We start from the raw sequence: 23,283 nt of genomic DNA, 5'->3' as shown, positions 1-23,283 counted from the left end.
GGAAATAGCCAATGGGCGGGATCCGACCTTCAGTTTATCAATGGAGCGCTGCGGAGGCCGGAGCTAATGTCACTGATTGGTTGGAATGGGATGGCGGTGCAGATTGACAGGAGAGGATGGGGCGGGTGGAGTGCAGCTGATTGGCGGAGAGGGTGCCCGGTCCGCTGATTGGCAGGGGCGCGACTGATGCCAGAGGCGGCGCCGAGAGCTGAATCACAGGGGCGGGACCGGAGCAGGGAAGCGCCGATGATTGGCGGAGAGGGTTCCCGGGCCGCTGATTGGCGGAGAGGGCTCCCGCACCGCTGATTGGCAGAGGCGGTTCCGTTTGCCGCTGAACGGCAGGGGCGGGACCGGAGAAGGGAAGCGCCGCTGATTGGTGGAGAGGGTGCCCGGGCCGCTGATTGGCGGAGAGGGCTCCCGGGCCGTTGATTGGCAGAGGCGGTTCCGTTTGCCGCTGAACGGCAGGGGCGGGACCGGAGTAGAGAAGGGCCGCTGATTGGCGGAGGGTGGTCAGCAGGTGGGCGGGGCCGGCGCCGCTGATTGACAGGCGCCTGCACGGCGTGCGATGTACCGGGCCGGACCGGCCGGCGGGCGGGAGCAGCGAGAGGGGGCACCGGGGCCGAGAGGCTGGCGCTGCGGGTCCTGGGCGCGGTAGCAGCGGTGCTGAGGGTCTCGGGCAGGTCGGTGGGTCGGGCCCCAGGCCCTCGGAGCGGGGCCGCCGGGCGGCGGGGAGGCATGGCCGGCGTGGTGGGCGGCGAGGAGCGGGGCCTGGAGCAGGGCGGCAAGCGGCAGAGGGAGGCCGGCACCGAGCCGCCGGCGGCGGCCAAGCGGCTGAAGGAGGAGGAGGAGGCGGGCGAGCAGGGCAGGAAGAGTCCGAAGAGGAAGGTGGTCCTGCTGCTGGCCTACTCGGGGAAGGGCTACCACGGCATGCAGGCGAGTGGGCCGGGCCACCCAACCCTCCCTCTCCCCCCTCCCCCCTCCCCTCTCCCTCCCTCCCCCCTCCCTCCCTCCCCTCTCCCCTCCCTCCCTCCCCTCTCCCCCCTCTCCCCTCTCCCGCCCCGCCCCTCTCCCTCCCTCCCCTCCGGCCCTCCCTCCTCCCTCCCTCCCCTCCCCTCTCCCTCCGTCCCCTATCCGCCTCCCATCTCCCTCCCCTCCCCTCTCCCTCCCTCCGCCCTCTCCCATCTCCCTCCCCTCCCCCTCCCTCCCTCCCCTCCCCTCTCCCTCCCTCCCCTCCCCTCTCCCCCCCTCCCCTCCCCTCCCCTCTCCCCCCCTCCCCTCTCCCCTCTCCCCCCCTCCCCTCTCCCCCCCTCCCCCTCCCCCTCCCCCCTCCCCCCTCCCCCCTCCCCTCTCCCCCCTCCCCCTCCCCCCTCCCCCCTCCCCTCTCCCCCCCTCCCCTCTCCCCTCTCCCCTCTCCCTCCCTCCCCCCTCCCTCCCCTCTCCCCTCTCCCCTCCCTCCCTCCCCTCTCCCCCCCTCCCCTCTCCCTCCCTCCCCCCTCCCTCCCTCCCCTCTCCCCTCCCTCCCCCCTCCCTCCCCTCTCCCCTCTCCCCTCCCTCCCCTCCCCTCTCCCCCCCCTCCCCTCTCCCCTCTCCCCCCCTCCCCTCTCCCCCCCTCCCCCCTCCCCCCTCCCCCCCTCCCCCCCTCCCCTCTCCCCCCCTCCCCTCTCCCCCCCTCCCTCTCCCCTCTCTCTCCCTCTCCCCCCTCCCCTCTCCCCTCTCCCCCCTCCCCTCTCCCCCTCTCCCCCTCTCCCCCTCTCCCCCCTCCCCTCTCCCCCTCCCCCTCCCCCTCTCCCCTCTCCCCCTCCCCCTCTCCCCCTCCCCCTCTCCCTCTCCCCCCTCCCCCTCTCCCCCCTCCCCCCCCTCCCCTCTCCCCCCTCCCCTCTCCCCCTCCCCCTCTCCCCCCTCCCCCTCTCCCCCCCTCCCCCTCTCCCCCCCTCCCCCTCTCCCTCTCTCCCCCCCTCCCCCTCTCCCCCCCTCCCCCCCCTCCCCCTCCCCCCCCCTCCCCCCTCCCCCCCTCCCCTCTCCCTCTCTCCCCCTCCCCTCTCCCTCTCTCCCCCTCCCTCTCTCCCTCTCCCCCCCTCTCTCCCCCCTCTCCCCCCCTCTCTCCCCCCCTCCCCCCTCTCCCCCCCTCCCCTCTCCCCCCCTCCCCTCTCCCTCTCTCCCCCCTCCCCCCCCCTCCCCCTCCCCCTCTCTCCCCCCTCCCCCCCCTCCCCCTCCCCCCCCTCCCCCCCTCCCCCTCCCCCTCCCCCTCCCCCTTCCTCCCCCTCCCATTCTAGAGACACGAGGTGGCTTTCCTGGGCACAGCAAGATCCCTCACAGTGATCGGTCTGTGCCTTTGGTATTGTGGCTTGGAGAACACATTTATGTAAAAGTGTCTTGGGGCTGATCACATCACATCCTTGCTTCAAAGTCTCTCCTTAGAACTTCACAACGTAAGACAGGCCATTTGATCTGTACCAACGTGGAAAGAGTGATTCAGTGGGTGCCCCTTGGCCCTGCTTAATCTTCACAGACGTGCAGATGTTTCCCTTTCCAACATGGTGGCGGCACAATGTGGTGGGCTGAAGGGGCTGTATTGTGCTGCATTGTTCTATGGTAACTGCATTTGCTTTGGCCGCACCTCTGTGTGGCCGGGGAATAGAGCCTCTGGCAGGGTGTCACCTCTCAGCACCCCACATGTTCCATGTCCAGGCAGCAGGAGGGACTTGAGCTCACAGAGGCTCTTCCCAACCGCACTTCACTGAAATGGCCTGTCACTGTGCTATCGCAGTGGGATCCTGCTCTGCTCCTGGGAGTTACAGATGATATGGAAAAAATATAGGTGGGATTCAAAGGGATTCCCAACTGGATGTTGTAGACGAGCTGTTTCCAAGGGCACAAGATATGAGCTCTGGGTTTACTGTACCAAGTGGTTATTGGCACCACGTGAACAGATAGTCATAAAAGGCATAGAGTCATACAACATGGAAACAGGCCCTTCAGCCCAACTCGTCCATGCTAACCAAGGTGCCTTCCTCAGTCAGTCCCATTTGTCTGCGTTTGGCCCATATCCCCCTACCTCTCCACATACCTTTGTACCGAGACATCCTCTTCCAGATTGTTGGAATTCAATGATCAAAGATTCTGATTTTGGTTTAATTTTCCCTGCACTAGACCCACCTTTCACTTTATCCGTTCCATTGCCGCCATGTTCTGACTTCCACAGACCTCTCCCTGGCTCCGCATTTTGCTCTTGGACTGTTAAAATCTCCAACGTTCAACAGTTCTGTAGAAAGGTCGCTGATATGAAAGGTTAACTGGTTTCTCTTTCCACAGATGCTGTCTGACTGGCTGAGTTCTTCCGGCATTTCTTTGTTGCTTCAGATTCCAGCATCTGCTATTTTATTTGCTTTTCAAATAAGCAAGTCAGGCAGCATCTGTGGAGGGAGAAACAGTGGTTAAAATTGATGACTGGGAAAAGTTAGAAAACCTGTATGTTTTCAATTGAATCAGATTATCACTGACTTGGATGACGTGAAATGTGTTGTTTTGCAGCATCAGTACAGCAAGACATAAAATGACTATAAATTACAAAAATTGTGCAAAAGAAGGAATAACAAGGTAGTGTTCATGGACCGTTCAGAAGTCTGATGGCGGAGGGGAAGAAGCTGTTCCTGAATCATTGAGTGCGGGTCTTCAGGCTCCTGTACCTCCTCCCCGATGGGAGTAACGAGAAGAGGGCATGTCCTGGGTGGTGAGGGTCCTTCATGATGAAGAGGAGTGGGGAGAGATGCTGAGGGCAAAGGGGGTGTGTGTAGAGTGGGGGCTGAGCAAGAGAGAAAATGCCCCGGGTTGCTGCTGGCCAAGTATGGGGTGAAGAGTTGTTGGTGGCAGCTAACGGGAAATGCGACTGGGAGTGGCCCAAATGTCTGTGGGACAAGAAAAAGAGGCAACAGGTGAGTTGGTAATCCCAGAACCAGTGCCAGTGTCCCTGAGGAAATAGCAGTGTAAGGGAATGTTTGAGTGCCCAGAGAGTGGAGCAGGAAGGGAACTCCTGTAGGTAATTCAGAAAGGTAAACACCAGTGCGGGCTGTCCGTTCAGTGTGGGACGTTGCAGAGTAATTGCTTTTCTGACACGTTAACAGATCCATGTTTTTGGAATTTTCTTAAAACAGAGGAATGTTGGATCGGCTCAGTTTAAGACAATTGAAGACGAGCTGGTGAAGGCCCTAGTGAAGGCTGGGTGTATTCCAGAGAACCATGGTGATGATATGAGGAAGATGTCGTTTCAGAGATGTGCAAGGACCGACAAGGTACTATAAACGGTTTCTCTCCGTCAAAACAATCTGAAGTCCTTGCCCTCTTGAGATATTGGAACAGTTGAATTGACAATATTGATCATCACTGCATCTCAATGAACCATCGTCTAATAGCTTCAGCAATAATGCTTTTTTTTTTGGTTGATATTCTTGTTCATTTGTGTTTATAGCACAATCAATTCTAAATGGTCTGTCCTGAATTATTCTGGATTATAAGTGCCTGATCAGGTTGTACAGTGATGGGAGCGGTTCTGTTCTCCGTGGCTTCAGAGAGTGCACAATAGAATATGGAACCAGGACTTTATACCCTTTTGTTTTAAGAACAAGGCTGATAAGGGGACCTAATAGAGGCCTTTCAGGATAATATTTCCACTTATGGCTGAGAGCAAAACCAAAAACCTTAAATATAAGATGGTCCCCAATAAATCCAATGGGGAAGTTTAGGAGAGATTTATTTGGAACTTGCCACAGATAAGTGACTGATAAGTGCATTCTGGTGGATACTAGGTGGGAATATCAGAGGAAAAGTAATTGAAAGAGTCAATAAATAGCCTCTGCTTTTGTTTAAAACTTGCTTTTTTTTCCCCCAGGGTGTTTCCGCTGCTGGTCAAATTGTCTCCCTGAAACTCTGGCTCATCGATAACCTTGTGGAGAAGATCAATGAAAACCTACCACCGGGCATTAAAATATTAGGTGTGGGCACCCGTTGGCTTTTATCGATGCAGCAGGCTGTTGGGGGATTTCTGGCCCTCATGGGGTGATAAAGCTGTAAGAGGGGAAAGCCTGTTTCATTCTGCTTCATCTGCATTTGGGCGATAGCTGAAGCCTCTCCCTTGTGTGTAGTTGGCATAGGATCCCGTCATTATTTTGTGGATGTCTTGGTAAACCCTTGGGACTAGGTGAGGTTTGGCTGCTTCACCTACTTTAGTCAAGTCTAGGGCTGTAGATAATTAGTAACTCCTTCCAAATCTATGCGTTTACAGATGTTTATAGAGATAAGGCAGTGTGCAAGTAAAATTCAGCCCTTAAGGACATGTCACCAGATAATAGTTTATACTTGCTCTAGGTGAACCCACTGTATTTTCAAATGGTGTTCTGTGGTGGTATAATTGATGGATATCTTCTGTCAGTCTAAAATAAAACTGGTATTTCCCAGCTGCACAAGGAGGCTGCTCAGCTTCTTGAACCTGATCGCTTATCTGATGCGATTGGGGCTGACCCAAATGAGCCTCAATCCCACTCCTCGCCTGATCCCCACTGAGGGAACCCTTTTCAGTTCAAAAATCTATCAACCTCAGCTGGGTGTGGTGGGGTGGAGAAGAGGAGACTTCCAGAGTTTCCCAGGTCTCTGAGTGAAGCAGTGTCTCTGTAGTCCTACATGACTATCCTGAGACTGCAGATGGAAGAACATCAGGTTGGTTGAACCAACTTTTTGGTCTAAAATGTTAATGGTGAGCTTTCACGGCCTTTTGTTGTGCCTTTTTGCAAAATAATTTTCTGGAACTGAACGACAGGTTTACAGACACAGCGACATTACATTGATCATGGTTTCCCCTGATTGTAGGTCACATCCTTAACCTCTTGCATTGGCCACACCTACATTAATTGTAGCTCACCTCCCCTATTGGGAAGGGGTGACACACTGCCCAGTGCTGCTCCCTGGAACAGAATAAAACTGGGCAGTGTTCAAGGACTTGTACCCAATCCCACTAGTTACCCCGATGGGTGGGTTAGACTGAGGTTGCCGTTCTACCTTGCCACCATGACTCAGTATCAATAGTGCACTCGTAGAGAGGAACTTGGAGGCCTGGGATTTCACCAGTCTATCTCTAATTTTGGAAGGGAGTCACTGGGAGATGAATAACCACTTATCAGTTTCCATGTTGCATCTCAGTCCCTACGTAGGCGAGGATTGAAGTGGGATTTGGGAGCTGGTTCTACAAATCTAAGCTACCAGTAGCATGTTCCTTTTGGTTTATTGCTCTCTCCCCTTCAGGACTGAAGAGAGTAACTGGGAGGTTCAACTCGAAGAACACGTGTGACGCCAGGACCTACTTCTACATGCTCCCCACATTTGCGTTTGCGCACAAAGACCACGGCCAGACCGAGTTCCGTCTGAGCGGCGAAGCTCTCGGCTACGTCAACAAGCTGTTGGGCTGCTACAAAGGAACCCACAACTTCCACAACTTCACGTCTGGGAAGGGTCCGAAAGACCCCAGCGCCAAGCGATACATAATGGAAATGTTCTGCGAAGATCCTTTCGTCAGGCAAGGCATGGAATTTGTGGTCCTGAAGGTCAAGGGTCAGAGTTTCATGATGCATCAGATCAGGAAAATGATTGGCTTAGTAATCGCCATAGTGAGAGGTTATGCGCCAGAGTCTATCATGGATCAGAGCTGGGGTGAGGAGAAGGTTGATGTGCCGAAAGCCCCCGGGCTGGGACTTGTTTTGGACACGGTCCACTTCGAGAAGTACAACAGCCGTTTTGGTAATGATGGAGTCCATGAGGCTTTGGAGTGGACTGATGTAGAAGAACAGATTATGGCATTTAAAGAGGATCACATCTACCCTACCATTATTAAAACTGAAATAGAAGAACAGTCAATGGCTAATTGGCTAGGCACCCTTCCAATTCATGACTTCACTGCTACAGCCTCAGGAGTTCAGCTAAACGAGAATCACTCAAAGGTAATAACTACAATCCCTTTCTGAAGAACCCTTGTACAACCTGGGAAGCAGTAATGAGGTGTGTCCTGATGGGTCTCTACTTATCCCTGTTTTTAGTGACTTGGTTTTATTACCTGTTTGAACTGGTGTGTCTGTCTGCCTGTCACCTGATTGACTTTGTCAACAACTTGCATTAATGTTAACAGCAAAAAACATTCCGAGATACTTGGCTGGATTGTTATTGAACATAAAACACACTGAGCCACACGTGGAGGTGTTGAGACTAGTGACCAATAACTTGGTCAAAGGGATATCTAGGAGCAGGAATGGTTTAGGGAGGGAATTCCACAACTTGGGAATGGCTGGTGAAGGCGAGTGATGTCAAAGGTGGCGATGCACAAGAGTTTGGATTTCAAGTGCAGCGATCTGGATTGATCACGTTTGAGAGTTTGTGCTCATTGCTGGCCAGTGTTGAGCCTGGAGTTCTTTGCCCCCATTTGTACAGTTACACTGCACTGCTAACACCACCCGTTTCATCCCACTTCTGCCACTGCTGTATTTGATTTGGCAAACATTTCAGTCAGACGGTTACTGCCAGATTTTACAACTTTATTACTGTTGGTGGATCAACTTCCATAAATTTTTAAATACAATTTTATTTAATGTCTGTAATCTCTGGAATCTCCTTAAATGTTCTTGGGGCCCATTCAGTGCCCTTCCCTGGATGTTCTGAGAATCCAATGGGGGTGTGCCCCCAATAGGGGGTCCAGGATACTGACTTGGTGATAACGAGGGAGAGGCTGATGTGTCCCAAGTGAGGATGCTGAGTGACCTCCTCAGTGGTGCTTCTGCCTGTGGTGGAGGAGGGGTTGGTGAATTAGAACGTAGAACAGTACGGGCCCTTCAGCCCATGATGTTATGCTGACCTATATAAACCTACTCCACGATCAATCTAACCCTTCCCTCCTACACAGCCCATAACCCTGCATTTTTCTTACATCCATGTGCCTATCCAAGAGTCTTTTAAATGTCCCTATTGTATCAGCCTCCACCACCACCCCTGGCAGTACGTTGCAGGCACCCACCATTCTCTGTAAAAAAAAAAACAAAAAACCTACTTCTGACATCTCACCTAAACTTTCTTCCACTCACCTTAAGCAGATGTCTTCTGGTATTGGCCATTGCTGCCCTGGAGAAAAGGTGCTGGCTGTCCACTCTGTCTATGCCCCTCATAATATTAAACACCTTTATCAAGTCGCCTCTCATCCTCCGTCACTCCAAAGAGAAATGGAATTCACTCAACCTATCCTCATAAGACATGCTCTCCAATCCGGGCAGCATCCTGGTAAATCTCCTCTGCACCCTCTCTAAAGCTTCCACATCCTTCCTGTAATGAGGCGACCAGAACTGAACATAATACTTCACGTGTGGTCTAACCAGAGTTCTATAGAGCTGCAACGTTACCGGCTCTTGAACTCTATTCCCCAAATAATGAAGGCCAGCACCCTGTACACCTTAACCACCCAGTGGTTGCACTGTTCCCTACAGATTGTATATTCCGTCGTGCTGGTGCTGGCCAATGTGGACATGAAGTCAGTCCTTGGGCATGCTTTAAGTGGACTCCTGTATCCTGTGTAGCTGTGAGCTACTTGATTGCTGTTGGCAGCTGCAGCCATCCATGCCAGCAGTGTGTATTCTGGCACACTCCTGACTCAGGATAGTTTGTGTACCCCAGTGTAAACCATGCACCAACAGTCTGAACAGGCCAGGAAAATAGGAACCATTCCATTTCTGTAGCTTGTTCCACCAGCTGAGAACTGACAAACATCACTTGAAGCAATTAATGTCATCTGGACATGATACTAAACCAAGGCCTGATTACTCCCTTGGGATGTTGGCAAAAGGCAGGGGGTTCTGGTATTCTGGGCCACGTTTATCCCCCAGTCAACCAAATTGAAACAGATCATCTGCCACTTTCACACTGCTGCTTGTGGGATCTTGCTATACACAGACTGGCTGCTGCATTTCCCACGTTACTTTCAGAAATGTAGTCGCTGCTGTACTTTTTGTTATAAAGCGCCTCAGGGAAATCCGATGAGGTGCAAACCTTTGGTCCTTAACCTACTGCAGCTGGTTTGGTTTTCAATGTTGCCCATTGCGAACTTTTTCTTGTTTGGGACTTGCCACCTCTTCATTCGAGCCACTGGATGGATTATCAATGGCTTTGATAAGGCTTGGTATCCAATCAAGGCTTGGATTATCAATGCATAAGACCTCAGTGTTGAAACATTTTTATTTAAAACTTAATACATTTCTAATCATTGTTGATCTTTGCATCTTTCTGTGCCATATTTTTACACCCATCTCCCACTGTGCTTTCAGAAGACGAGCGATGAGTTGGATGACGGCAGCGATGCGGCTGAATCTGACTGAGGGGTGCCCTGGCTGGAACCCACGCACTGTCCCCAAGCCCCTGCTGGGACCTGAGAATGAAGAAAGTGTGTCATCACTTCTGCCTTGTGGGTCCTGGCACCAACCTATCCCGGACAGTGAGAAGTGGCCCCAAGTTGTTGAGTTTTTAAGTGTTTTTAAAGATTTATTTTAAGGTGTGCATCCTCCCCTGGGTATCTGCATTTTTCTCTTTTAATTATAGCGAAGCTGGAGATTTTAAGAAGGGATGATGTTTGAGGAATTGTTTACTGTTAAGTCTGTACACCAAAAATGTGCAGAATGGAGCATGGCCTGTGCTAGCTCCTTGAGAAAGCTCTCCAGTCACCCCTTTTCCTGAATCCTGCCTATATAATTATCCCCTTGAGTACTTAACAGATTTCACTGCTGGTTCTTTGATTTATATGAAAATAGGCTTTGAACAACCGAATTAACAGGGCAGCTCTCGTCTGGTTTGGGCCTTTCCTGGTGATGTAACTTCTACATCTGGGTAGAATAACAGACCAGTGAATTGCTGACATTATCACGGTCAAAGCTTTATTGTATCTGAATTTCAGGATTGTCGCTGTGCGGCATTTAAGATGAAACATTTGTATAATTAAAAAAAAAAGGAAATTTACCAAAAGATTGTTTTACTACTTTGAAACCTGATGTTTTCTGTCCATGTTGAGGAGGTGGTGATTCTATTCATTAACTATGTGCCTTTATTGAGCAACATCTGTTATTCATGGTTTCTCTCATACATCCATTTCCCATCTTTGCTCTGTATCCCTTCAGTTTGTCAGATGCACAAGTCCATGTGTGCACAGGTGCAATGGAAAACTTACCTGCAGCAGCATCACAGGCACAGAGCATCAGATAAGCAGCATTCACAAGCAAAACATAAATTACACATGATTTTTACAAGGAAGAACACAATTAAAACAAAAAAAGTCTATTTTAGTGCAAAGTGGTCATGGGGTTGCTAAACTGTAGTGATTAGGGTTGTGCAGGTTGGTTCAAGAACCGAATGCTGGTTCTTGAAGCTGTTTCTTCAAGACTACTAGCGTATTGAGGGGACCACATACAATTCAGCCCAACTTTCAACCCTGCTTTGCAAAATGGCACACTCCACATGGTAACCAGACATCAGGAGCAAATACTATTGCTGCTGTGAAGGTGAGAGGCTTTTTTTTAATTGATTCATTTTTTTCGGGGGGGGGGGCGGTGGGTGGAGGAATCTGGGTGTTGCCCATTAATTGCCCATCCCTTGTCCTTGGTAAGGTGATGATGAGCCACTGTGTGAACACTGCACTCCGGCTGGTGAAGGTTCTCCCTCAATGCTGTTGGGGAGGGATTAGCTGTTCTCGAACCTGCTGGTGTAGATACTACCAATGGTGGGGAGGGATGTGCCCATAACCAACTTAAATTCTATTGATCCAAGCATTTGATTTGATGCTCACTAACCACAGCCTATCTGTGGAAGAGTTCCAGCTGACTAGTTCAAGAAGTTTGTGGTAACAAGATGGTCAAGGTACTGGACAAGTGTCCTGATACAAGGACGTGTTCAAATCTCAGCACAGCAGCTGTTGAACTTAAAGTAATTACATCAATTTTGAATTATTGAAATGCTCATTCTAGTAATGTTTGACCATGAGACTGCAGGGTTGTTGGAAAAACTGACCTGGCTCATTAGTGTTCTTTTGGGAAAGGGATTCTGCTGTCCCTACCTGCTCTAGTCTATATGTGACTCCAGACCTACCAATGTGGTCCAGCAAAACCACTCAGTTTATGGGCAGTTAGAGATGGATAAACACCTCGCCAATGTCATTACACATGCCACGTATAAATAAATCTTCTCTGGCCTTTCTATAGGAAAGTGCTTCTTAATTTTACACTCTGTCCTACGGAATCCCTTTTACAATTTAGAGCAGTCACCCCTCAAATATTTCAACACAGCAATACAAATCAAGTTTAGACAGTCCAAAAGCTAAGTGCTGGAGGAACTCTGGGTCAGGCAGCATCTGTGCAAGCAGAGGGATGGTGCCTGACCCACTGAGTTTCTCCAGCAGCTTGCTTGTTGCTCCAGATTGCAACATCTGTAGTGCTCTGCGTCTCCACGTTTACACCGTCACTCCTTGTAATTTAACCCCTTTGCATCAACATCACTGGTAGTGTCTGGAGAGCACTTGGAGGCATTCCATAGAACAATACAACACAATACAGGCCCTTCGGCTCACCATGTTTTGCTGCCCTTCAAACCACTCCTAAGACTATCTAACCCCTTCCTCCCACATATCCCTCTATCTTAAATTCCTCCATATGCTTATCTAACAATCCCTTGAACTTGACCAACGTATCAGCCTCCACCACCACCCCAGGCAGTGCATTCCATGCACCAACCACTCTCTGGGTGGAAAAACCTCCCTCTGACATCTCCCTTGAACTTCCCACCCATTATCTTAAAGCCATGCCCTCTGGTTTTGAGCATTGGTGCCCTGGGAAAGAGGTGCTGGCTGTCCACTCTATCTATTCCTCTCAATATCTTGTACACCTCTATCATGACTCCCCTCATCCTCCTCCTCTCCAAGGGAGAACAGCCCTAGTTCCTTTAGTCTCTCCTCATAATGCATACTCTCTAATCCAGGCAGCATCCTGGTAAATCTCCTCTGCACCCTTTCCAACGCTTCCACATCCCTTCTATAATGAGGCGACCAGAACTGGACACAGTACTCTTAAGTGTGGTCTAACCAGAGTTTTGTAAAGCTGCATCGTCACTTCGCGACTCTTAAACTCGATCCCCTGACTTATGAAAGCTAACATCCCATAAGCTTTCTTAACTACCCTATCCACCTGTGAGGTGACTTTCAGTGGTCTGTGGATATGAACCCCCAGATCCCTCTGCTGCTTCACACTGCCCAGAATCCTGCCATTTACCTTGTACTGCGCCTTGGATTTTGTCCTTCCAAAGTGTACCACCTCACACTTCTTCGGATTGAACTCCATCTGCCATTTGTCAGCCCAGCTCTGCATCCTATCAATATCCCTCTGTAAGCTTCTACAGCCCTCTGCACTATCCACAACACCAACAATCTTTGTGTCATCTGCAAACTTGCTAACCCACCCTCCCACCCCCTCATCTAAGTCATTAATAAATATCACAAAAAGTAAGGAAAAATATGTAGCTGTGGAAGCAAGGTTTGGTCAAAACTTTGAGGACTAGAAAAGAAACTACAGCGCCCAACCTATGTACACCCATACGTACAAACGAGGGATTGGGTTACCAGTGGGATGGATTTGCCGACTGCTGTGGAGCTGCAGGTATCTTCTGCCACCTGGGAATTCTGTCTGCGGCTGCACTTCCAACTTGCGATCTGCTTGAGTTGTGAACGGTTTGCAGGAACGGAGCCCCGGGAGGACCGATACTGGGGGTGAACAAGGCAAAAGAGACTGAAATTCCACTGGAGAGCAGAGGAAAGCTCCAAGGTTGGTATTCATAGAATAGTAGAGCTGTACTCATCTACACTTCTAAACTGTGTCCTCCCCACATTCCCCATGGGGAACAAGTATCTACCTTATCTACATCCCTCATAATCTAATACACCCCTACAAGGTCACTCTCATCCTCCTACCCTCCAGTGAGAACAAATCCCAACCTGTCCGATCTCTCTTTGTAACTACAGTCCTCCATTCTAGGCAACATCATGGTGAATCCCTTCTGCACTCTTTCTAGTGCGACCACATCCTTCCCGTAGTGTGGTGACCAGAACCAAATGCAATACTCCAAGTGCAGCCTAACCAACGTTTTGTACAGTTGCAACATGATGTCTCAAAACGTGCTCAATGCCTTGGCTGGTGAAGGCAAGCGTGCCAAGTACCACCTTTACTACCCTATCCACATGTCACTGTTTTCAGGAAACTCTGAACTTGCACCACAAGGTCTCTGTTTATCAACATAACTCAGGGTGTCTACCAGCATTCAATGTCCCAAAGTGCATCACACTTGTGCGGGTTAAATTCCATCTGCCACCACTCTGCCCAACTTTCCAGTTGATCTATGTCCCGCCATATCCTTAGACAACCTTCTCTGTCCAATCTTTTTCCATGACTACCTTGGAACTTACTGAAATATGGTCACTGTTCCCAAAGGGTTTCCTCCAGAGATGTCCACCATCTGCCCATCCTCATTCCCTGATATAATGTCAAGTACACCCCCTTTCCCAGTAGGACTCTCTACATACTGCTTAAAAAACCCTCTTGGATGCATTTTACAAATTCCATCCCATCTAAGCCCCTTACACTAGGGAAATCCCAGTCAATATTGGGAATGTTAAAATCCCACTACTGCCATTTGCCTACATATCTGTTACAACTCCTGCTGACCATTGGGAGGCCTATAGTATAATCCCATCAAAGTGATTGCCCCTTTCTTATTTCTAAGTTCTACACACATAGCCTCATTGGTTGCACCCTCCAGGATACCCTCCGTGGTACGTAGTTAGTAATGCAGTAACCCTTTTTGTATCCCCCTCTATCGCACCTGTAACTTCCATATGCCAGAACATTGAGCTGCCAGTCCTGCCCTTCCTACAGCCATGTGTCTGTGATTGCAACAATACCAGAATCACATGTGCTGATCCATCTGATCCTTTTTACCTGTGAGGCTCTTTGCACTAAAGCAAATGCAGTTAATCTAACCAGCCCCTTCTTGCTTCTCCTCCTGTCTCTGTCTGCTCTGCACACTGGACTTGCCTGTTCTAATTTCTACATTTGATTCTGTCTCCCCACCAGCTGCACTGTCATCCTGCGTCCCATCCCTTATTTTACTAGTTTAAACCCACCTCAGTAGCACCAGCAAACCTCCCTGCAAGGATATTGGTCCCCATCCAGTCCAGATACAACCCATCCTTCTTGTACAGGTCACCCCTGCCCCAGAAGAGATCCTAATAATCTAGATACCCAAAGCCCTCTCCCTTGCACCAGGTCTTTGGCCATGTATTCAACTGTCCTATCATCCTATTTCTTGAATCACTAGCACATGGCAAAGGGAGTAATCTTAAGATTACAACCTTAGCCATCCTGCTTTTCAACTTCCTAATTTCTCTTTGCAGGATCCCATCTTCTCTTCTTACCCATGTTGTTAGAACTCTGACATCTGGCTGCTCACCCTCCCCTCTCAGATGTCCTGTGCCCACTCAGAGATATCCTTGACCCTGGTACCAGGGAGGCAACACGCCATCCTGGAGTCTCGCCCACGGCCACAGAAACACTTGTCTGATCCTGTCTATCGAGTCCCCCATTACTACCACACTCCTAGATTTTGCCCTTCCTTTCTGTACAGCAGAGCCAGTCACGGTGCCACTGATTTGCTTCCTGCTGCTTGTCCCTAAGAGGTAATGTCACCATCCACTCCCTCCCCCCCCCCCCCCCCATGGCAGTTAGAGAGGGGAACAGCCACAGAGGACTCCTTCACTACTTACCTTCCCCTCTTGATGGTCACCCACCTGCCATCTGGCTGAACCTGCAGTGTGACCACCTGCCTGAAGCTCCTGTCTATAACACTCTGCTTCCTGTACGCACCTCAGTGAGTCCCACTGCCACTCCAACCAATCCACGCAGTCTGCGAGGAGCTGCAGCTGGACGCACATCAGGGACGCGGGACTTCTCCCTGATCTCAGGAGAGTGTGCACTCTACTGACGGCCATTACTATCCCTAGAGTGACTATTGGGTTAAAAGGACCCTGTCTAAACTTCTTGCTGCCTCGGTAAAGCAGCCAGCATAATCAAAGACCCCACCCACCCCAGACACTCTCTCCTCCCCCCTCCCATTGGGCAGAAGATACAAAAGCCTGAAAGCATGTACCACCAGGCTCAAGGACAGCTTCTATCCCACTGTTATAAGACTATTGAACGGTTCCCTACTACAATAAGATGGACTCTTGACCTCACAATCTACCTTGTCGTGGCCTTGCACCTTATTGTCTGCCTGCACTGCACTTTCTCAGTAACTGTAACACTTTATTCTGCATTCTGTTATTGTTTTCCCCTGTACTGCCTTGATGCACTGATGTGATGAAATGATCTGTATGGATGGCATGCAAAACAAAGTTTTTCACTGTACCTCGGTACATGGTACATGTCACAATAATAAACCATTTAGAACATAGAACATTACAGCACAGTACAGGCCCTTCAGCCCACAATGTTGTGGCGACATTTTATCCTGCTGTAATATCTATATAACCCTTCCCTCCCACATAGCCCCCCATTTCTCTATCATTCATGTGTCTATCTAAGAGTGTCTTAAATGTTCCTAATGTATCTGCCCTCACAACCTCTGCCGGCAGTGCGTTCCACACACCCACCACTCTCTGTGTAAAAAAAACTTACCTCTGACATCCCCCCCCCCATACCTTCCTCCAATCACCTTAAAATTATGTCCCCTCGTGTTAGCCATTGTCGCCCTGGGAAAAAGTCTCTGACTGTCCACTCGATCTATGCCTCTTATCATCTTGTACACCTCTATCAAGTCTCCTCTCATCCTCCTTCTCTCCAAAGAGAAAAGCCCTAGCTCGCTCAACTTATCCTCATAAGACATGCTCTCCAATCCAGGCAGCATCCTGGTAAATCTCCTCTACACCCTCTCTAAAGCTTCCACATCCTTCCTATAATGAGGTGACCAGAACTGAACACAATACTCCAAGTGTGGTCTAACCAGAGTTCTATAGAGCTGCAACATTACCTCGAGGCTCTTGAACTCAATACCCCGACTAATGAAGGCCAACACACCATATGCTTTCTTAACAACCCTACTGACCTGCACGGCAACCTTGAGGGATCTATGGACGTGGACCCAAGATCTCTCTGTTCCTCCACACTGCTAAGAGTCCTGCCATTAACCTTGTATTCTGCCTTCAAATTCGATCTCCTGAAGTGTATCACTTCACACTTTTCTGGGTTGAACTGCATCTGCCGCTTCTCAGCCCAGCGCTGCATCCTATCTGTCCTGCTGTAATCTACAGCAACTACACTGTCCACAACACCACCAACCTTTGTATCATCAGCAAACTTACTAACCCCCCCCTTCCACATCCTCATCCAAGTCATTTATAAAAATCACAAAGAGCAGGGGTCCCAGAGCAGATCCCTGCGGAACACCACTGGTCACCGACGTTCAGGCAGAATACGCTCCATCTACCACCACCCCCTAGAAAAGGAAAGACCTTACCTTGCCTTACTGAATGAGAAAACAACAAGAACTCAGCAGGACCTTTACCTTGCCTTACTGCCTAGCATCCTCACTGAAACCTTTGACCTCAACCACGGCACTTCAACCTCAGAAACAGTTGCTCTCAAAATGGCTGCACCTAAATGGCCTCTTCCACTATGGCGTGCGTGCCTTCAAACTGCTGCTCTTCCTTGGGCTTGGGCTGCTGGTATCAAGTTAACCTGAAGGAGATGCAGCAGTGAATTCAACAGTAAATGAAAATCAAATAAACTGCAGTTGCTGGAAATCTGAAGTAAGATCAGAGAATGCTGGAAACACTCATCAGGCCAGGCAGCATCTGTGGAGAGAGGAACAGAGTTGACCTTGCCAGTCACTTTAATTCTCTATTTCACTCTAACTCCTGCTGTGGCCTCCTGCACTGTTATAATCTGGCCCAATGCAAGCTTGAGGATCATTTTCTGTCTGGGCATGTTGCACCCTCCTGGACTCTATCGAATTTCCCAACTTCAAGTAACACACTTTCTCCGTCTGTACCAGAACAGGCCACTTCTGCTGTTGGACACCCATCTGTGATATTGGCTCAGGTTTTTCTCTCTCCAGTAGCACGCTTTAATCTTCTCGGCATGTCCCACACCTGTCTCATTAGCAACACGTTACACCTTTGTCTGTGTTACTACCTGTCCATTAACTCATTTGACCATAACAACCTTGCCTCACTCCAACACAGCCATTCCGTTTGTCCCATCCATCCCTCCCGCCACCTTCTCTGCAACTTAACTCAACCTTTTCTTTCTTTTCAGCTTTGGTAAAGGGTCTTTGAACTGAAATGTAAACAGTTTCTCTCTCCACAGATGCTGCCTGACCTTCTGAGTATTTCCAGCAGTTATTTTTATTTCAGTAATTATTTATCCTTTCACTGTTAATTGAAGCTCTCTGTTTTCTCCTTTACTGATTGGTTATTTCAGCACCTAAGAACATTGAAGCAGGATTGGGCCATTCCGCCCCTTGTGTCTCTGCTGTTCATGGCTGATCTTTCACCTCATAACCAGTTCCCTTCTCTAATCCATAATCCTTTTATCTCCACAATATCTGAAATTCTATCGACCTATGTTCTGAATATACACATGACTGAGCCTCCTCTCTCTTGGTGAGAGATTTTCAAAGATTCATCACCCACTGGGTGAAGACATTTCTTCTCATTTCTGTCCCGAAATATATAAAATTATAAGAGGCATAGACGGGTTAGATAGTCAGGGTCATTTAGCCAGCGTGGAAATGTCAAATGCTAGAGGGCATAGTATTATAGTGAGAGAGGGAAAGTTTAAAGGAGATGTTCAAGACAAGTTTTTTACACAGAGAGCAGTGGGTGCCTGGAACGGGCTGCCAGGGGAGGTGGTGGAGGCAGATACAATAGTGGCGTTTAAGAGGCATTTAGACGGACACATGAAGTCAAACCAGCGTTGGACTTATACTGTGAATGGTAGGGCACTGGGGAGTGTAATGGAACAGAGGGACCGAGGAGTACAAGTGCATAGTTCGTTGAAAGTGACATTACAGGTAGACAGGGTGGTGAAAAAGGCATTTGGCACACTGGCCTTCATCAGTCAGGGCACTGAGTATGGAGTCGGGACATTATGTTGCAGTTGTACAAGTCATTGGCGAGGCCACACTTGGAGCACTGGGTACAGTTTTGGTCGCCCTGTTATAGGAAAGACGTGGTTAAACTGGACAGGGTGCAGAGAAGATTTACGAGGATGCTGCCAGGACTCGAGGGCCTGAGTTATAGGGAGAGGTTGGCCAGGCTGGGACTTTATTCCTTGGAGCGTAGGAGAATGAGGGGCGACCTTATAAAAGTGTTTAAAATTATGAGAGGCATAGATAAGGTGGACGGTAACAGTCTTTTCCCCAGGGTTGGGGAGGCCAAAACTAGGGGGCATGGGTTTAGGGTGAGAGGGGAAAGATTTAAAAGGGACCTGAGGGGCAACATTTTCACGCAGAGGGTGGTGAGTATATGGAACGAGCTGCCAGAGGAAGTGGGTGAGGCAGGTACAACAGCATCATTTAAGAAGCACTTGGATAGGTACATGGAGGGGCGGGGCTTGGAGGGATATGGGCCGAATGCAGGAAATTGGGACTGGCTGGGTGGGCACCGTGGTCGGCATGGACTGGTTAGGCCGAAGGGCCTGTATCCGTGCTGTATTGCTCTATGACTGATCCTACATTAATCCCAACTTTTATTTTCCGCACATTCTCATCAATTCCCCCCAGATTCCACCACTCACCACTGCACTAGCGATAATTTACGACGGCTAATTAATTTAATGTCTTTGGGATGTGGGAGGAAACCGGAGCGCCCGGGGGAAACCCACGCGGTTACAAGGAGAACGTGCAAACTCCACACAGTCAGCACCCAGAGTAAAGATTGAACTCGGGTCTTTGGTACTGTGAGGCAGCAGCTCTACTGATTGTACAAAAAACTTACAAAATTCTCAAAAGGCTCAAAAGGGTGAGTGTGGGAGGTTATTTTCCTTGGCTGAGGAATCTACAACCAGAGCTCACAGTCTCATATTACGGGTAGGCCAGTGAGGACTGAACAGATCAGACAGCTCAACACTGGGCATCCATGAGGTGTTGTGGACCATCAACAGCAGCAGAGATGTAGACCCCACATTCTGTAACCTGCATATCCCCCATTCTACCTTTACTACCAAGGGGAATCAACAAGGAGGGCAGAAAGGCATGCCAAGGGCAGCACCAGGCATTCCTAGAGGTGATGAGGTGGCAGCCCAGTGGTGTTACATTACAGGACAAAACAGCAAAAGCAGCATGCAGTAGAGGGAGATAAGCAATTTCACAACCAATGGATCAGAGTGAAGTTCTTCAGTCCTAACGATCTAGCCGTGAATGGTGGCGGACAACTAACCAGCTCATGGGAGGAGGAGGCTCCTAGAATGGTGGAGTCCAGTGTGTGAACTCTGAAGGAAAGGTTGAAGCCACAAGTGCCAAACACAGGTCCTCTTATGATCCCCTCCGTCAAGAAGCCAGTCTCTAGCCAATTTAAATTCACTCCATGTGTGACTACAGGATACAGCAATTGCTATGGGACCAGACAATATCCCTTCCGTAGTAGTGAAGCCCCATACACCAGGACTAACTGTGCATCTGGATGACATCTTCCATTGCAGGTTCAACACTGGCATCTGTCCAGCAATGTGGAACACTATCCAGGTACAACTTATACAAGATCCAGGGCAGACGGAATCCACCTGATAACTGTCTCGTCAGTCTACTCTTAATCATCAGCAGAGTGAAGGAAGGTATCATTGATATCAAACGGCACTCACTCAACAACAATCTACTCGTTGATAACCAGTTTGGGTTTTGACAGGACCACTCACCTCCAGCCCTCATCATAGCCCTGGTCTAGTTATGAAGCTCTGGTAAACCTGGTCAGTGGGGATCTGGGGGAGAACCCTACAATGTTTGCTGCGATGCTTCACCCAAGGGAAGAAGGTTGTGGTTGGTGGAGGTCAATCATCTCAGCCCCAAGACAATATTGCAGGAGTTCCTCAGAGCTGGTGTCCTAGGAACAACCATCTTCAGCTGCTTTATCAATGACCTTCCTTCCGTGATGGGGAAGTTCCCTGATGATTGCACTGTGTTCAATTCCATTCGCATCTCCTCAGTAAATGAAGCAGACCATGCATGCATGCAACCAGACCAAGACAACGTTCAGGCATAGACTGATAAGTGGAGAGTGACCATCTCAGGGGAGGGGAGGTCCTTAATGAATACTCTGATTCAGTATTCACCAGTGTGAGAGACCTTGGTGTACGACAGGCTGATATGCTAGAACATGTTGATGTGAAGAAAGAGGATGTGCTGGAACTTTTGAAAAAAGATTAGGAAGGATAAGTCCCTGGGGCCAGACGGGATATATCCAAGGTTTGTACAGGAAGCGAGGGAAGAGATTGCAGTGCCTTTGCTATGATCTTTGCGTCCTCACTGGCCACAGGAGTAGTGCCAGATGATTGGAGGCTGTCAAATGTTGTTCCTTTGTTCAAGAAAGGGAGTAGGGACGACCTTGGGAATTACAGACCAGTGGTTCTTAGTTCAGTGGTGGGCAAATTACTGGAGAAGATTGTTAAAGACAGTATTAATGAACATTTGGAGAAGCATAGGCTGATTAGGGACAGTCAGCATGGCTTTGTGAGGGGCAGGTCGTGCCTCACGAGTCTGACTGAATTCTTTGAGGATGTGACAAAGCACATTGATGAAGGTCGAGCAGTGGATGTGGTGTACATGGATTTTAGTAAGGCATTTGACAAGGTTCCTCATGGAAGTCTCATTCAGAAAGTCACGAGGCATGGGATCCAGGGAAACTTGGCTGTGTGGATTCAGAATTGGCTCGTCATCCTCTGTTGTAGATGGAGAGAATTCTGCTTGGAGGTCAGTGACCAGTGGTCTTCCGCAGGGATCTGTTCTGGGACCTCTGCTCTTTGATTATTATATATGACTTGGATGAGGATGTGGAAGGGTGGGTTAGTAAGTTTGCTGATGATACAAAGGTTGGTGGTGCTGTAGATAGTGTAGAAGGTTGCTGTAGATTACAACAGGACATTGATAGGATGCAGAGCTGTGCTGAGAAGTGGCAGATGGAGTTCAACCCGGATAAGTGTGAAGTTATTCACTTTGGGAGATCGAATTCAAAGGCAGAATACAAGGTTAGTGGCAGGACTCTTAGCAGTGTGAAGGAACAGAGGGATCTTGGGGTCCACGTCCATAGATCCCTCAAGGTTGCCACGCAGGTCGATAGGGTTGTTAAGAAAGTGTATGGTGTGTTGGCCTTCATTAGTCGGGGTATTGAGTTCAAGAGCCGCGAGGTGATGTTGCAGCTCTATAGAACTCTGGTTAGACCACACTTGGGGTATTGTGTTCAGTTCTGGTCACCTTATTATAGGAAGGATGTGGAAGCTTTAGAGGGTGCAGAGGAGATTTACCAGGATGCTGCCTGGATTGGAGAGCATGTCTCATGAGGATAGGTTGAGTGAGCTGGGGCTTTTCTCTTTGGAGAGAAGGAGGATGAGAGGTGACTTGACAGAGGTGCACAAGATGATAAGAGGCATAGATCGAGTGGACAGTCAGAGACTTTTTCCCAGGGTGACAATGGCTAACATGAGGGGGCATCATTTTAAGTTATTGGAGGAAGGTATAAGGGGGATGTCAGGGGTAAGTTTTTTACTCAGAGACTGGTGTGTGTGTGGAACGCACTGCCGGCAGAGGTTGTGGGGGCAGATACACTAGGGACATTTAAGAGACACATAAATGATAGAGAAATGGAGGACTATGTGGGAGGGAAGGGTTAGATAGATCTTAGCATAGGATATAATGTTGGCACAACATTGTGGGCCGAAGGACCTGACTCTGCTGTATTGTTCTATGTTCTACCTCCAACAGGAGAAAGTCTGACCACCTACTCCTGAGATTCAATAGTATTACCATTGTTGAGTCCCTCACAGTAACATCATCCAGGGGGCTACCATTGACTAGAAACCCAACTGGAATGGCCACGTAAACACTATGGCTACAAGAGCAGAGTATCCTGCAGTGAGGCTGTCACTTCCTGATACTCCAAGATCTTTTTGCCATATATAAGGCATGTCAGAAGCATAATAGAATACTCCCCATTTGCCTGGATGAATGCAATGCAAATAACTCGCAAAATGTGCAACACCGTCCAGGACAAAGCAACCTGCATGATTGGTACCCCATCCACCATCTAAACAATCATTCACCTTCACCACTGAAACACAGTGGCTGCGGCATGCACTGTCTACAAAATGCACTGCAGTTACTCACCTAGGCCACTCCCAAACCTACAACCTCTACACCATGAAGAACAAGGCCAGCAGGCAGAGGAGAACACCACTACCTGCAGGTTCCCCTTCAAGTTGCACACCATCCTTACTGTTATTTTATCATCTCTGGACCTGAACTCTGGAACTATCTACCCTGCAACACTCCTCATTAGAAAGGACTGCAATGGTTCAAGAAGGCAACTCACTGCCACCTTCTCAAGGGCAACTATCTATGGACAATAAATATTCACCTTGCCAGTAAAGCCCAGAGTCCAAAGATGAATTTGAAAAAGGTAGGAGAAATTTCTTCACCCGGAAAATGATGAGTCTTTGGAATTCTGTACAATGGTTGGCTCTGGAGGGTCAGTCATTGCATGAATCCAAATAGAGATTGATTGATTTCTAAAAATTAGAAGGAACTAAGGGCAGGAGAATGTTGTTGCGGTGGACGATCAGGTATGATCTCATGATGGGACAAACAGCCAACTCCTGCTCCTATTTCTCACAATTTCTTTTGACTGAAATGTCAACCCTTTTTCATTGCCATGGACGTTGCCTAACCTGCTGTTTCAAACATTTCCTAGATATTTCGTTTTGTTTTAAAGTTTATCAGTTCTTTACTAGTTTTGCCTTCCTGCAGACTTCAATCTGTTGAGATAAACCCAACATTCAGGTCTTGGACCCAAAACGTTAACTCTGTGTCTCTTTCCAAAAATGCGTTGTGTTTTCAGCGTTTCCTATTTTATTTCAGATTGCAATAGTTTATTAGAATCTGCATCCAGCTGCTGTCAGGGCATGTGGTGCGCTG

The 23,283-nt window shown here is 49.1% G+C and overlaps 1 protein-coding gene across 1 annotated transcript; it reads left to right on the top strand.

Annotated features, from left to right (window-relative positions):
* The first annotated feature begins 539 nt into the window (after positions 1–539).
* pus1 (pseudouridine synthase 1) lies at positions 540–10,048 on the top strand. The gene is made up of 5 exons (XM_052032145.1): positions 540–933; positions 4,152–4,289; positions 4,886–4,988; positions 6,292–6,983; positions 9,345–10,048. Exons 1-5 carry the CDS (start codon positions 736–738, stop codon positions 9,393–9,395), a joined length of 1,182 nt encoding a protein of 393 aa, XP_051888105.1. The 5' UTR covers positions 540–735; the 3' UTR covers positions 9,396–10,048.
* Positions 10,049–23,283: the final 13,235 nt, after the last annotated feature.

The sequence above is a fragment of the Pristis pectinata genome, chromosome 17 (assembly GCF_009764475.1).
Source record: "Pristis pectinata isolate sPriPec2 chromosome 17, sPriPec2.1.pri, whole genome shotgun sequence".
Lineage (NCBI taxonomy): Eukaryota > Metazoa > Chordata > Chondrichthyes > Rhinopristiformes > Pristidae > Pristis > Pristis pectinata.
The sequence above is the reverse complement of the archived record's forward strand: the minus strand, read 5'-3'. Positions and strand labels throughout refer to the sequence as shown.